The 17,049-nt window shown below is 35.1% G+C and overlaps 1 protein-coding gene across 2 annotated transcripts in view; it reads right to left on the bottom strand.

Annotated features, from left to right (window-relative positions):
* Positions 1-8,008: 8,008 nt before the first annotated feature.
* The window catches only part of LOC139150524 (uncharacterized), a 31,552-nt gene continuing 22,511 nt past the window's right edge, over positions 8,009-17,049 (bottom strand). For both annotated transcript variants that reach the window (XM_070722947.1, XM_070722946.1), the window contains 3 exons: positions 12,228-12,430; positions 11,896-11,985; positions 8,009-10,834 (listed from right to left, as the gene is read on the bottom strand). In XM_070722947.1, coding sequence (XP_070579048.1) covers positions 10,753-10,834; positions 11,896-11,985; positions 12,228-12,430 — 375 coding nt within the window. In that variant the 3' untranslated portion in view covers positions 8,009-10,752. The remainder of the gene's footprint in view (positions 10,835-11,895; positions 11,986-12,227; positions 12,431-17,049) is intronic.

Below are 17,049 nucleotides of genomic sequence, written 5' to 3'. Positions count from 1 at the left end.
CGACCGGTGGTGAAGTCGGGGTAGACTTTCACGCTTGTGATTTTTTCGGTTACTCTCCACGACCTGTCGCCCGGACGTTGCTGTAAAGTGTTGAATTTTTCCCAAAAGTTTTCCTAATAACTGGTCGTGGCTTTCAGATTTTGACAATTCTCAATTATTTTTTCCAATACTGCACCAAGTTGACAGCAGAAAACGGCTACTCGGATTCGCGATCTCTTCTTACCTCCGTGGCGGTTTCTAATTACCGGTAACTTACGTTTGAAGTAACCAGATTGTTCAATGTGAGTTGTGAGAACGGGAAAATTTCAGTGTGTTTTATAACTGTACTTTGAAAGGATAAATTGAAATTTCATTTAGTGCCCCCTTGAACAAGAAAGTGTGTTTGAAGTTTAATTTAGTGCCCCGGAGAACATGAAAGTGTGTATATATAACTATTGTTTGTTAGATGAGGGACACTCCATTAGGGATGGACCATTAGATCTTGGGAGGGGGGTGGTCAAAACAGAAAAAAAAAATTTTCAGAGCAGAAAGTTAGGAAAAAAAAAATTTTCAAACTAGTTTGCAAATAAAAAAAAAATAAATAAGAAGACAAAGGTGTAAAAAAAAAAAATCTGCAAAATTCTTTAAAATTTGAATTTTTTTTAGATTTTACCGACAGAAAGCAACTTTCTGTATTTTTAGTATATCCTCCCGGCACATTTTTAATTTTAATTTATACATTTCGAGTGACTGTATCACTTATACTGGAAGTTGTGATTATCTTATCTTTTCAGGACTTTTGTATTCTGATCACTTGAAAATTATGAAATTATAGAGCCTGTTTTCTACTTGTTTCTTGCGTACAAACCAAGCAGGTACACTAGGTAAAACATTGAAACTATGGTATGGTTGTCAAGACAGAAAGTTGTATTTGCCTTTTAAGATCAAGGTAAACAGATGCAGGCCACATCAGTTTCCTTTTTTTCACAGCATTTTATTGCAATGATGAATGCAAGAATGGGTGAACAAGTAGAAACACGTCAATAATGATAAAAGAACATATCAAGTCATTATGTATTATTTTGCTTTTAAAAGGCATTTTCAATTCTTTTTTCTCAAAAAACATCCTCAAAAAACAACAGCTACACATGTTTTAACATTCAACAATACACTACGTAGAATGCCATCTATCCAACAAATCCCAACACAAAAACACACAAAAGGGTTGAACTTTGAAAGTTTCTCGATAGCAAATACTGAATAAATCTGCATGAATAATCGTTTTTGTGTAGCAAATTTCAAAGAAATTGGACAAGCCCTTTCAGAGAATACAGATTTTTTGACCATGAATGGCATAAATTGCCCTAAAAAGACAAATATTGAAATTTCAACACATCTATACACATCCAATCAATTTGGACATGCTGCTACAGAGAAATAGATGTTTTGATAAAAAAAGGGCAACAATTGCTCTAAAAACACAAATATGCAAATTTAACTATATTATTTAGCTTATCTTAGCTTCTCAGCTTGTCAAAATCAATTGTAAATCATGAGATGCATGATGTTTGGTGGGGTGAATGTAGGCATTTCACCACGCAGTAGAAAGGGAAGCCAGGAAACCAAAATAGTCAATTTTCAAAACCATAGGAAGCTACTGAGGAGCAAGAAGACCATGTTTCAGAGGAAGATATGTAATCCGAAAAAAATGCTCCCAAAGTGCCACCAAATAACACCATTTTTATCTCTATTTTTCTAAAGCTCCAACAGCAGGAGGGGGACACCCCCCTCCTGACCTCCCCCGTAAAAATACTCCCCAAGTGCCACCAAATAACATCATTTTAATCTCCATTTTTCAAAAGCTCCAACGGCAGGAGGGGGACTCCCCCTCCTGACCACCCCCAGCAAAAATACTCCCCAAGTGCCACCAAATAACACCATTTTAATCTCTATTTTTCAAAAGCTCCAACGGCAGGAGGGGGACTCCCCCTCCTGACCACCCCCCGCAAAAATACTTCCCAAGTGCCACCAAATAACACCATTTTAATCTCTATTTTTCAAAAGCTCCAACGGCAGGAGGGGGACACCCCCTCCTGACCTCCCCCCGCAAAAATACTCCTCAAGTGCCACCAAATAACACCTATTTTTCAAAGCTCCAACAGCAGCAGGGGACAACCTCTCCTGACCTCTCCCCCCCCCCCCCCCCCCGTGACCGCTTGCGTGGCCGCTTGTGGTGCTTGGCACCACATCTTTGCCCTCTATATCTTCAGACAGCGACGAACTAAAAAAAAATTATAAATCTGAAAATTTACTCTGAAAAAAAAATTTGCACAGCTAATCTCAATTGGAAAAAAAAATTTCAGAAATTTACAATAGTAAAAAAAAAATTTTCACAATTTCATTGTGACCACCCCCCCTCCCAAGGTCTAATGGTCCATCCCTTAGAGTCGGACAGATGGGCCGTTTCCGGTCGTCCGCTTTGTGTCTCCTCCCTCTCCAATGGAGAACGGTGCTTTGAATTATCTCGTCATTCGTTCATTCTTTTTCTATATGTAACTGAAAAACTTATACTTTGAATCGGCAATTTTCGATAACCATTCTTTGTCATAAAAAGAGTTAACCGTATTTTAAAACCAGCGTTGTAATGGCGAAATAGGCGGAGCAATGTCGTCATACAGTTTTCTTCGGGCGTTTGAAATCCAACATCGTTTTTTTTTCAAGTGATAGCAGCTAGCTTGCAATGCTGATCAAAATCTTTTGCCCAAATAGGCAATCATTTTGGCAAGTTGAGTTCGTTTTGTCACCAGGCGATATTGAAGATGTGTTCAACCACGGTGGGGGACCGCACAGGCGTACGGAATGTTTCCTAGATCGTCGTCGGATGGGAAGTGACGGACACTGCATGCACCGTGAGGCCGAAGGCCGAACCTCGGTACTGTATAACAATATACAGTACCGAGGTTCGGCCTTCGGCCTCACGGTGCATGCAGTGTCCGTCACTTCCCATCCGACGACGATCTAGGAAACATTCCGTACGCCTGTGGGGGACCGTGGTTCAGCTCCAAACATGGCCTCCCGTAACGTTGTTACTTATAATGGAGCTACCAAAAGAGCCATGCTTGTACAGCTTCCTTCGGTAACTGGTTGAGCCATGTGCCCTTCTTTTTACTTCTGAATTTATCGATGTGTCCGTGTATTCGTCGGAAACACCAAGTTCGAAATCCTATCTAGAGTTCGGCAACGCTGAATTCCGGTTCAAAGTTATAAGGTTGGAGGCAAAGTGTATCCATGGGGCAGCAGCTCAATACAAACGTACGGTAGATCAGACCCCCTAGCGATACCCCCTAACTTCCTCAACAAAACACGAAAACTTTACGTCATCAAATGTCAAGCCTCTCTGAGGAATTCCGATAGGTGGCGTTTCCATATCGCTCAAATGGCGTCATACACATCAGTTCGTAAAACATCTATTTTTAGGAGAATGAACAGCACATTTTTCATCTTTTCATCATAAATGTTACAAAAATAATCCTCTTCAACTTTTAAAGGGAGGTTGATGTTTGGGTGGACTATCCCTTTTTAACTCCCTCTGCAAACCTTCTTTTGAAGTAGAGATTAAGACTAGGTCATCAGCGTAAAATAATGAGTAAACTGGGGTATTATTCAACACTGGTGGTTGAGTATTTACTTTGTCTAGATTTGTTTTCAAGTCATTGACATATAAATTGAACAGACTAGGACTTAGAACACAGCCCTGTTTTACTCCTTTTTCAACTTTCAGGCTGGGCGAGATAAAATTATTTGTTTTGATGTGTATTCTTGTGTTGGTGTACATGTGTTTTATAAGTCTGTATAATTTGCCATTAATGTTATTTTTGAGAAGTTTATGGAAAAGACCAACTCTCCATACCAAGTCGAAAGCCTTAGCAAAGTCAACAAAACAAACATAAATGTTCTGCTTATTGTTAATATATTTATATATTATTGTCTTCAGGGTAAATATGTGATCTATTGTGCGATGGTTTTTGCGAAATCCAGCTTGATTATTATGTATAATATGATTGTCATCTAAAAAACTATTTAGCCTTTCATTTAGAATGTAAGAAAAAACTTTTCCTACACAACTTCCGACAGAAATGCCCCTATAATTTTTTGGGTCATATTTATCTCCTTTTTTAAATAAGTGTGTCATTATGCTTGTATTCCAGAAACCACATAAATTTAGTTCACTCATTTCCAAATGATTGTTAATTCAGCGACATTGATAAATTGGTGTAGACAGCAAGGGGTGGACCATTTGATATTGGGGGGGGGGGGTCAGAACATTGACTCTGGAACATTTTTTTTCTATCTGCTTCATCCAGAATCATTTTACAACTGTGTGAATTCTGGCATCTTTTATGAAATTTTTATGAAAATGTCAAAAGATGCCAAAATGAAGGATAACTAGCATGTGCTGAAAGAGAAGCAAAACCTAAAGGAAAGACATGGTGAAACATTGTATTTTATAGCTAAAGGAAAACATAATTAGGCAAAGGATATCATTTTCAGGGTAGGATAAGATGTAGAGCAGTATCATCAACCAACGATATTCTTTTATGAAAAAAGTCAAATTCACCATATTCTGCCCTGATACCATTCTCCTTTGCAGTATTTTGCAGTGACAATGCTGTTCTTTATGATACTCTGCACTTATAACATTGTCCTTTGACCTATTTTGCCATGAAAATATTGTCCTTCAGCATAAATTCTTTTAACTAACAATGTTGTCCTTGACGCCCTATTTTGCAGTGAATATGTCCCTTTATTCACCTCATTCTGTGTTGGTATAACAAACAGTTCATCACTCTGCTTTTCAGAGGTTAGGCTGTCCTCAATTCTGAACTGAAAAAATACTGTTCTAAGTCTTTTCTGTATGCAGACATACCATCCTTTGTAGGCCTTGAAATGTTCTTTGTTTTAGTCTCACCCAGGCCTGAGTCTAACCCAAAAGAGTTATAAAATTGTGTGCTCGAAGGGTATGCCGAAAATTGCGCCAAAAATGAAGCGTTAAGACTGAAAGTAACTGTTTGTGCATAAGTTTTTTTTTTATATTGGTTAGCTGTCTTTTTAGTTTTTCGGCCATCCTTGGCTGGATATTTTTTTTCAAAGGCAACCTCTTGGAATCTTTTTTAAATCCAAATGTAACACTGCACTAATCTCAAATACATGGAACAAACACACACACACACACACACACACACACACACACACACACACACACAATGGACACTGGACAGCTACAACCAAATATGATGAGAAACTTGACCAGATATGAACTGAAAATGCTCATGTGTTTCATTATATATTGCTGTCTTGTGTACATTTAAACTTTTGCCACATGTTTACAACTTCATTGAAAGTGTTCATCATCGACATCATGAACAATGATCACCAGATCATCATCAGATATGCAAAATAATTGGAATCATACCCACCCGTAATCCATAACACTAGGTCAAAATTCGTAAAACACTACCGGTAGTTTAACATACCATAGACACAAAACAGCATTATTAATTACCTGACATGGAAATGCGAAATGACTTTCAATATTGTTTTACCCAGTATCACCAATGTTCATAGCATGTTTCACCAACTTTGATCAAGTAAATCCCGGTATATATCCCTAATTAGGAAAGTTCATTAAATATGCAAATCAGGAATTGGCTGAATAAATGCCAAATGACTTTGAATAATGTAATCATAGTGTCTTCAATGTACATGGCAAGTTTCGTCAACCTTGATCGAGTCAATCAAGATTATATATCTTTAATTAGGAAATTTCATCAAATATGCAAATTAGGAATTTGTTGGCGTAAAAATGTTTAACAACTTTCAAAAATGTTATATCATATTATCTTCAATGTACATAGCAAGTTTCATAAACTTTGGTCCAGTAAATTCAGATATCCCTAATTAGAGAAATTCATTAAATATGCAAATTCTGAATTTGCTGAAGTAAAAATGCTTAAGGTGGTTGGAAAGGCTATTTTTGCACCAATTCTTTTCTCAGAGTTAATGTCAAGTTTCAAGTGTTAGAATCAAGATATTTAGTTCAAATTTTCAGGATAACTCCCTTACTTAATACTTTCTCCAAAGAATATAAAAATTGTATATTTGCAGCCATGGTTTTGAAATATGACACCAGTAAATATTAAAATTTAATTTTTCATATCTTTTTTACATATTTGAATTTAATAATAATTGGATAGTATTAATATTACCAAATTAGTTATAAATATGTTGACACTATTTATTGCAAGATTTGTACGGCAGGAATTGTAAATAAAATTTGTTTTTATGATTTTACATGGGTTTATATATCAAAAAATTATTAAAAATTCTTTCAAATTTCAAAATGTGATTTTTCAAAAAGTACTTCAAATACAGGAAAATTGTGCCGTACAAATCTTAACTATAGCCTTGTTAATAGGCTATAAAAATTCCATATCCATATCTCATTTCAAAGTTGGATTAAATTGGTATACAATTATGTAGGAAAACTGTTATTCTGTCAAAAATGCTGAAAACAAGCCATATTTGCACCCCTCTTTTGAAGTCATAGAGCATTTTTTTTTGTTAATCTCACTTTTGACACCTCTTTGACACTCAAAGAATCTAAAAATGCATTTACAATAGCAGTCACTCACTCTGAATGCCAGCACCGCCTTGTCAAACTTTCCTGAAAAACAGCAAATAATGACTTTCCCTTTTCAAACATTTTATTAAAAGCTAAGGGACCTCTACCATAGTTAATACACTAAGGACTCCCCAACTTCTTCTTATTTGGTCAGTTTTTCAGAAGTTTTAACAGGCTATAACTCTGCAATGCCTTTGTGCCCAAATGTCTAGTTTTTTTTATTCCACAGAGAATGTTGACTACTTTTATATTTTAATAGTTTTGTTGAAATTTATAACTGACGCTCTAGCCTTTCCAACCACCTTAATGACTTTGGATATTTTTGTATCATAATCTTCAATGTACGTAGCAAGTTTCATCAACTTTGGTTGAGTCAATCAAGATATATATCCCTAATTAGAAAAGTTCATTAAATATGCAAATTGGGAATTGCCTGAAGTAAAAATGCTTATTAACTTCCAATAATGTTATATCATAGTATCTTCAATGTACATAGCAAGTTTTGTCAACTTTAGTCAACTCAGATAAATACCCCTAATTATGAAAGTTCATTAAATATGCAAATTAAGAATTATATTTAATGTCATCCCTTAATACCACAGCAGATATATGTTGTGATCAACATTTGTAGCAAATCTCATCAAATTGTATGCAGTCATTCTCAATTCTGATCTGATTATCCATTTTTGAGATAATGGACCAAGAGACAGACAAACAGACAGACAGATATCGCTGCTACATAAGCGTGTGTTAACATGTGAGCTAAAAATTGCTATAATCATCATTACATCTATCACTTCTTTTACATTGTAAATCTATGGATCGATCAAGCTATGTAGCTAGCAAGTTTTTTCAATGTGCCATTAGTCCTTTTAACAAGAATTGTAATTGTGATGGAGATCATGAAGGAATTAAGTTGTTAACTTTTTTGTGTGATTGTCAGTGTAGTGTTTTTCAGTGACATTGTTAATGTGGGGTCTTTTTTATTGTGCTTCCTTTTCTCTTTGTACTGAATACTTTGCCAAATACATCAAATCAAATAAAACAACCAAACTGTTAAGGTTTGTCATTATACATGTGAGTTAGATCAAAGACATGAAACTGCTAAATGACCTTGAAATCTGTCATATAATTGTACAATCAATATCTCCATACTTCTGGACAATGATGTAAATCAGCATGAATGATGCAATATACCAATTATCAATCAAACTTTTGTACCAAGTTTGATCCAATCTGAAAGCCACCTCACTAATAGATAGACAGAAAGACAACTGACATTGGTAAACAATGGCATTGCTCTCATGTGTAAATTACCTTGAAATGAATGACTCTGAAAAATACTGATTGAAGTACTGAAACTATTTAATCAAAAAGCTCAAATTCAGCCACATTACAAAATGTCAAAGTTATCACATAAGGGCATGCATGTCTGAATTCATTACTATTCTCAAAGTGAAAACTTCAGCTAAAATTAGCAACTAATTGGTTCACATTGCACCAAAAATCTAAATTTTCTTGTGTAAGTTCCGTATGACCTTGAATGCATACAACAATTTTGAACTAGGACTATTGTACTGAAAAGCCCTTAGGTCTAAAACCACAAACATTCAATTTATTATAAATGGGGTGTTAAAATTACAAAAATGCAGCAATGACAATTTAATCAATACAAATATCGTACAATGTCAAAATAATTTCAATGCTGCTAGCTTTCTAAGCAAACATTCAGAGAACACTGTCATCATTTATAGTATCAGATCAGTTTCTTGAGATGATACACTGATTATTAATCATTTTAATTCATAAGAGAATAACAATAAAGAACAATTCATACCTCAATCTTTAATTGACAGTCATTAATACCAAATACTTGCAACAAACCAACTTAGGTGTGTATATACCAACATATAGTCATATCAAATAAAGTACCATATGTATACTATCAGTTCATACCAATACTAGTTACTACACTCTCAAGCTTTTTGCAGTAGTTAGACATGCATACTAAGAAATTATTTGAGTTGTTTGTACTTCTAAGTGACACAGCAAAATAGGAATGAACAACAAAATGCCATGTCTGGGTTATACTCTCAAAATTAAAACCAATGGTTCTACTCCGGAATAAAAAGGACGCGATGCGTTCTGCAGACTCAGCACGCCCAAATAATCACGTGATGCCGGTACAAACAAACCCTCATGTGTACTAACGCGTATGGAAATACACGTACGTCTATGCGCGTTTGCGCACATGGCTTTATTTGTACCGTTGTCGATTCGAATTCCGGGTTTGGCCTATTTATGGAAAAAAATATGAATGGCCATGTCCTGGATTATTTAACATTTCCGATCTCTTGGAGTGCTTTATCTTAAAGGAGAAGTTCATGAAGGCTGATTTTTACATGTGTGCTAGTTTTTTTTTACTTATTCCAGAATATATAACTCATGTGATTTTTTACAAAAACAGATAAAAATAGTGGCGGAAGTTGCATTTTAGGGCTTCCTCAACTCACTGAATCATGGAGAAAAAGCGCCAAGCTTGGCGCTTTCATCAGTGATATGGCAGGGACCATCCCTTCAGATGGGTATGACATTGTCCACTCATTCATGTTCAGGCAAGGCTGTGCATATTTGTATAACTTTAACAATAGTTATGCAAATACGCAGAGCCTGGTGAGAACGTGGATGACAATGCCATACCCACTGGAAGATGGTCCCTGCCATATTACATGATGAAAGCGCCAAGCTTGGCGCTTTTTTCCCATGATTCAAAATACAGTGAGTTGATGAAGCCCTAAAATGCAACTTCTGCAACTATTTTCATCCGTTTATGTAAAAAAATTGTGCGATTTATAAGTGGCGAAAACGGCTTTTCCGGAATAAGTAACCCAAAAGCTAGCACAAATGTAAAAAAACGCCTTGGTGAACTTTCCTTTTAATTATGTTTATGAAGTAATGGCTAAAGATTCTGTATGACCTCACTGATAGGAACTCAGGAGCTAATATATTGGCCTGACAAGTGTTGCGAGTAATACGTTTTTCAACATTCTCTCATTTTCAAACTCATTTGTATATTTTTGGGACTTTTGTTCAAAGCTACTGGATAATAAGTTTTAGAGGAGACTTCAACAAAAGCTGAGAACAATTTAATACTGTGTAAATTTTATGCCAACTTGCATAAAACTGATATAGAAAGTTCCTGATCAAATTCAAAAACTGTCATATGAGTGGTATCAGAGAATGAAAAATGAGAAAATTGTGAAACACAAATTTCATCCTATCAACCAAGCTGAATGAGGTCACCAAAGCAAACCTATACATACCAAATCTGGTGGCTAGCAAATGAACAATTTCACAGATTTTTGAAGAACAATCACTAAGAATGTAAAATTAAAATTAAAAAAACTTACATAATTATGCAAATTTTTGGCTAATTATAACAAATGTAAATCAAGGCATGAAAAGAAAACTAAAATATAAAATTTTAAGATACATGATAAGCAGTATCAAAGGTGTTTTGACCAAAATGAGACAGATACAAATTAGCCCAAACTTTGCATATAGTGCAAATATGATTATTTGCAAAAATCTTTAGCAGGTATCTACTGTTGACAAACTATTGAAAATCAACATATTTGATCAGCTCTGTATGGTTGACAGCTGGGTTTACACCTAACACTTGCATCTGTGTGTACATATTGAATTAGCTAGTATCAACTTAACCCTTTGAGTGCTTTATTTTTTCCCGCCAAATTTTAGTACAACATTTTACCAATTTTTATGAACTTTTCTGTAACTCTTTTGATAATTTTGGACCAAATGAACACAACATTTCATTGTCCACAGTTTTTTATCAAAATTTTGGCAAAAATCTGACAAAAATTAACTTGGGTACATTTTATAAGGGTGACAAAAATTGACTTTGTCGCTTAAAGGGTTAACACGATGATAATTATTCATGTATCGAGCACCAAGTTTACTATAAAATGTTTGAAGTTGTATGGTGTTTCAAGTTGTCAACCATTTCGATACAATGAGAGCAGAAACACTCATTTTACTTGGGTTGTTTGTCTATGATAATGATGCCATCTTCACCTCTTAGTTTTCTGCTGGGTCATTATGATTGCCTCTCTTTCAAGTCTTCTTTCTTCATTAAGTTCACATGCTCGCTGACTGTTATAAAAATGTTGAAAGATAAAATTTTAGAATTTAACAAACTGCATCATTTCCAATATCAATAACTGAAAACTACTGAACTAGTCATGGCATTGATGAGACAGTCCTTTGAGACTTGGGGGGGGGATACTATGATACTAATGTGTACCAAAACGTATATTATACGGCAAAATTTAAAATTAATGAGTCCCTATTTATGACGATCCCCATGAAGACTTTATGAATGTTGGAGAAATTTATTGACATTGATGAATATCAGAAAAAGTAAGTGTCCGCCTTTAAGATTAATTTAAATGCAGAGAAACGACAGGGAGACAAAGGTTCAACCAAAATCCAGGGGTGATGGCATATCCAGATGTTGAGAGGGCAACATGTCACAAAGGATGCACAGAATCATAGTGGCTTGGAGGACAGATGGACCCCTTGCAGGATCAAGCGGTGCATCAGGCAATGTGGTACTATGGTTATGAATCTGTGAGAAACAAAATTCTCGTAATCAATCAGCAAGAATTTGTTTTTGCTTGAATTTTTTTTCGCAGATGGACAGTGATAAAAACAAATCCTCACTGTTTGATTGCGATAATTGTGTTTCTTATAGATTCAAGGTATAAAATCAATTCTTGCCCATTGAGTGTGAAAAAAAAGAAATCTTGCAGCATTCTTGCAAAAAAAGGCAGGAAAGTGTCCATTTCTTGCTATTTTCTAGCAATATTTTTTAAACTATGGACATTTTCATTTCTACTGTTACAACTGTGGAGAACTCAACTAGTAAACTTAAAATGCATTGTTTCAGTGCACATTTACATCAAAACACATTGAATACATAATAACATTAAATAAGTAGATAGCATAAGCATGTGGTGTTTATAAAATGCTATAACTGGTTTTTAATTGAGCTATATCATCATAGACCCATTTATTACCCATCGTGGCTGTGCATTTAAGCAGAAACACATACCTATATGTCCTTTGGTAATGCACAGCCCCTCAGGATAATAAAGAGATATAATAGTCTTCATGACCAGGGAACTACGAATGCAGACCTACAAATTGATTACCTGTACTGTTTCCTATCACTTTCAGGCAATTCTCTCCAAGCATTTCCAAGTGCTTTTGTGACTTCCCGTCCTACTAAATTGGGATGTTTCCTGGAAGTAACATTGTATGAAATACTTGATGTATTTTTAAAAAGGATTATCAACAGAAAGTACAAAATGCTTTAAATGCTTTAACAGGTATACAGATGCATGTAACACTATGTTGATATCATCACTGGTATTACAATTAGTTGCCCTACCAACAGCAAGATTGCTGAGAAAGCCGAAGTTAAAATATCAAAGCATACTTTGGTACTTCATATGATATGAACTTTGCTTATCTGCATACTTACATCTTATACTGCTGGTAATTTAACCTTGTATATAACTGATAACCATTAATCCATGACTTTGGTGGTGGTGGTGATTTGGTGACATTCTCTTTATTTAAAACTTCATCAGTTCTAAAGTTTGTAGATACAGACATTTCATGAATTTCATGACTGCAATCTGTTTCCATTCCATGACAATGCACCAGTGACTTTGACAATGGCTCCTACAAGAACAAAAATATATATCTTTAATAGCAAACAAAAGTATTTTGTCTGAATTGCCTATATTCAGGCATTAGACTGAGTTGAAATAAGGCATTATTTACGAACTTTCATGATCTCCAAACTAGCACAGCATTATAATGACATATACCATTATTAAAGTGGGTGACTAATCCCCGGGTGACACTATAATAATACTACTATTGTATACTAAATTTAAAGTATACTACATTTGGACTCATCGATTCAGCTTTAACAACAAAAACAACCAACGAGAATTAAGGGGACCATTGATTCCTTCATTTAGGGGAGTGGGTGAGAGCTCATTTTGTTTGCATGCATCAAAATTGGATTTATTAAACTAAGCCAGGCCATGTGGCATACATGCTGAAATGTAGGGCCTAGGAGTAACCAAAAATGAGTAGCAAACACTGTCAGAATTTTTTTAAAAATAGACACAATGTACAATATTCTCATGAAATGAGAACATTATAACATACAGAGAAAAAAAGGACAGATTTATACTGAAAAAACAATTTTTGAAGTGAGGACTGATATACATTTTCACCTTCAAAATGTGTCAAGCATTTTTCTGTGCAAGAAAGATTAAAAATGTTCTATCACCATAAGTGAATTAAGTCATCATAATTTGAGTTTAATTTATGTGTAGCTTCAGAGTTTTATTATGTTGACTTGCACAGCATCTGAGATCTGTAGGAGTATGTGCATGTATGTAAAACTATATAACCTTGATGTAATTGCTTTATCAGGGCTTGAAATTAGCTGTAGTCCCGCATCCGAAGTACCAACTTTTCCTTGGGGCAACCAAAATCCATGAAATGGTAGCCAACATGAACTACCAAAGACTGGGAACATAAAATTCAGTCAATACTTTGCGTGCCACGTCTAGTCCGTCACTTTGAGACGAGCTAAGGGACTGGTCAGTTTCTTCGGCCTGGGGGGGGGGGGGGGGTGGATTATCTTTTGCCGACATCAAAAAGTGGCTGACCCCCCCTATTCCAAATTTTGAAAACAGGGTGACCCCCCCATTCCAAATTTTGAAAACAGGGTGAAACCCCCCCCCCCAGCACGCGACAACTGTAATATGTAATAATATAATACTGTAATATATATATATATATATATATATATATATATATATATATATATATATATATATATATATATATATATATATATATATATATATATGTTATATTTTACATACATTTATATTTTAAGTCATTCTGTGTTTTAATGAAATTGTTGGCATGTCAGTTGTAAGATAGGAATTTCAAAGTGTCAATCTTAAAATTTGAATACAGTACATTTTGAATGAGCGAATGTATTTCACACTTTCTATGCTTAACCAGATGTCCTGAACTGTTGTACAGAAATGGATGTCAATCATTAATATCAAACAGGAAAAAGCAGTAAATCAAAAACTTTGATGGGTGTTAAGACTTGCCAGCCATCCAATTAAATCTCCTGAGGAACAATAGAGAGGCATTTTAGCCAAATCTGATGTGTGCAGAGTCTGAGATGACCTTTTCTTGTAACATTGATATTTGTGCATGTTGCTTTCTCATACTGAATTCTCATACAGAGAACAGAAAAGTATCAGGAATTTGTCATGCTTTTCATATGAAATGCAGATTTCATAATAGTACACTTTCACTTAGCAAACATCAAGATATCTCTGGCATATATCTCTGATTTATTAAAGTATGGCGCCCGAAGGAGAAAAATATGAAACATCCTGATATCTCTGATATATATGTCTTGTATATTAAAGTAATGCACAGGAAGGGTGTGCTGAAAAATGTCTGATATATTAAAGTAATGTGCTTGAAGAGCACGCTGAAAAATATTGAACATACATATATCTCGGCCTGATTTGTTAAAGTTGGGCGTGCTGAAAAATATGTCTGATTATTAAAGTTACGTGCCCGAAGGGTGCGCCGAAAAATGCAACTGGATGAAATTTGTGGCTGACACGATGCATTTTAGGCAATGATGAGCCTGTGTCGAAATTCAAAAACACACTGACCCCCCCCCCCCCCATTGGCGATTTCAAAAACATGGTGACCCCCCTATCACCAAAGTCAAAAACAGAGTGACCCCCCCCATGAATCCAACGGTCCCCCCAGGCCGACGAAACTGACCAGTCCCTAAATTGCAGTCAAATCAAGTTGGACACATGGCCAGACTATGACTTTGTTATGCCAATTACAATTTAGACAACCATGTAGTGAAACTTTGCAACAAAGTTTCAATATCTCAACTAATGTACTTTGATGACAGGCACAGGAAATGATGCCCAATGAAAACGCATTTTCACTGTATTTTGATCATAATGTATCAATCATTGACAATATGCCTCCTCCCTACAGAAAACGCATGTTCTAGTTTTAGCACTGCTACAGTATGTCTAGTCTTGACGTGCTGAGAAGGTCATGGTCATTGTCATGATGACTATCACAATTTTAATATCACTCTGAGAATTAAACGAGTTAAGTCACCAAAAAAAGATCATTTCTGGTCACCATGTGTGTCATTTCAGAACATGCGCGTCATGGTATTTTTGGGGTTACATACTAATTAGTACAGCTATCCTTGATATCCCTGTTTGCATGTCCAAAAATGCTAAACAGAAAACGGAAGTATTATGCAGCAAGTGATAAAAGACAACAACTGTTGGATCAATAGTGCCAAACTAGCATTGTTAAGAACAAAAAAATACCGTCAAGGACAGTGTGCTCACAGTCGGTTTGAATTGGTAAATTCAAGAAATATTTAAACCAGAAAAACAAGAATGACAAAAGCAAATAAGGTCTGCAACTTAGGTACTGGAGGTCATCTTTAGGAACATGCATATCAACTTCTATAGCAATGGGACAAGCAGATCCTACATACATAAGCAAATGTCAACAAAAAAATTAGCCAGAGAAGGCTTGACAAAAAGAAAAGGTTGGAAGAGTGGGGAAAAAATAAAGAGTGGGAAAAATGTACAAGGGATCTGGTAAAAAGTAATGCTACCTCATCAATCTTCCAGCCCCTACCCCCTCCTGAATATCAAATGTTCCACCCCTTACATAAGACCAGCTGGCAGGAAATGTATTTACAACCTTGGGGATGTTTTAATTAATGCTATGAGTGCTGTCATTCAAATGTAAACAGCACTTAAATCAGTTACAGATAGTGAAATGCCTTCCACTGTTGGGGGGATTACGACATCTGGAATTATCCTGGATCCAAATTTCTCATCAGTTCTTGTGTGTCTTACATGTAAAGGTTGCAAAAATTCGTTCGCAATGAAAAAATTTACCTTAATTTTGTTTTCTGGATCAAATTTTACTACAAATTGATATTAAATATGACAAAATTATGTTCACAGCCTTCGAAACTCTCTCACAACATATCCTGGGTTGGTGTAGGTCATTTAAAACAAACTGAGAAAATTACCTAAAATATAAAAATTTGGGGGTTTCCCAACACTTTGAGCAGAAAATTTACCTAATAACATCCCTCGGGACTTTTGTACCAAATTACAAAGCAATCAGACAAGTAATTTTGAGAACAAGTTTTCTTGACCAAAATGACAAAATTGTCTTAAAAATACAAATTTGTATATTTCAGGACAATTTCCACATATCTAACTATTGTCATCCCTGGACATCTGTACACCAAATATAAAAGCTGTCTGTCCAGGGGCTTTAAAAAGAAAATATTTATTAAGATTTTTTGACCAAAAATGACAAAAATTGCCCCAAAACAGTAATATTTCAAATTTTGTCATAATTTCAACAATTAGAAGGGTAACACCCTCGCAAACATACAATCCAAATTTTGAATTGAGCTAGCGGTTTCAGAGAAGAATAAATTTTACTTAAAATGATAAACATAACCAAAATTCAGCAAAAATACAAAATTCGAGATATCTTCACAATATTCATAAAACTGATTTTGATCAACCTGAGGAACCTGTATATCTAATATCAAAGTATCAGATTAGTAGTTTTTGAATAAAAAAATTTTTGACCAAAAATTCGGAAAATTGCCCCAAAATTACAAATATGAAAATTTCAATTCAATTTGTATAAACTTGACTGAGGTCATTCTGAGGAACATGTATACCAACTTTCAAAGCATTCAGATGAGTGGTTTTAGAGAAAAACATTTTTTGACTAAAAACTGAAAAAATTACCCCAAAAATAGAAACATGGAAATTTCATCCCAAATTTTACAGACCTAATTTAGAATACCTAAAGGAACCTGCACACCAAGTTTCAACCCAATCTAACCAACGATTACAGAGTTTTAGCAATTTGCAGTGTTTTTTCTTTTTTCCCCTCATTTGCATATTTTTGACACTGACAAGTTCATTTGAACAAATTCACATAGGTGCACCTGTACACCAAATACCAAAGACAGTAGGTGCTGCGGTTTAGGTGTTTTTGATGTGGATGGACATACATACATACATACATACATACATACATACATACAGACAGACATACAGACAGACATGCAAATCGGATGCAAATGAACTGTTTCAGCTTATACGATAACCTCACATTGGTATTAAACCAAATATGAGCTAAAAAGGAAAAATAAGAAA

The sequence above is a fragment of the Ptychodera flava genome, chromosome 14 (genome assembly GCF_041260155.1).
Source record: "Ptychodera flava strain L36383 chromosome 14, AS_Pfla_20210202, whole genome shotgun sequence".
Taxonomy (NCBI): Eukaryota; Metazoa; Hemichordata; class Enteropneusta; family Ptychoderidae; genus Ptychodera; species Ptychodera flava.
Note: the sequence above shows the minus strand (reverse complement) of the source record. Positions and strands in the feature narration are given on the sequence as shown.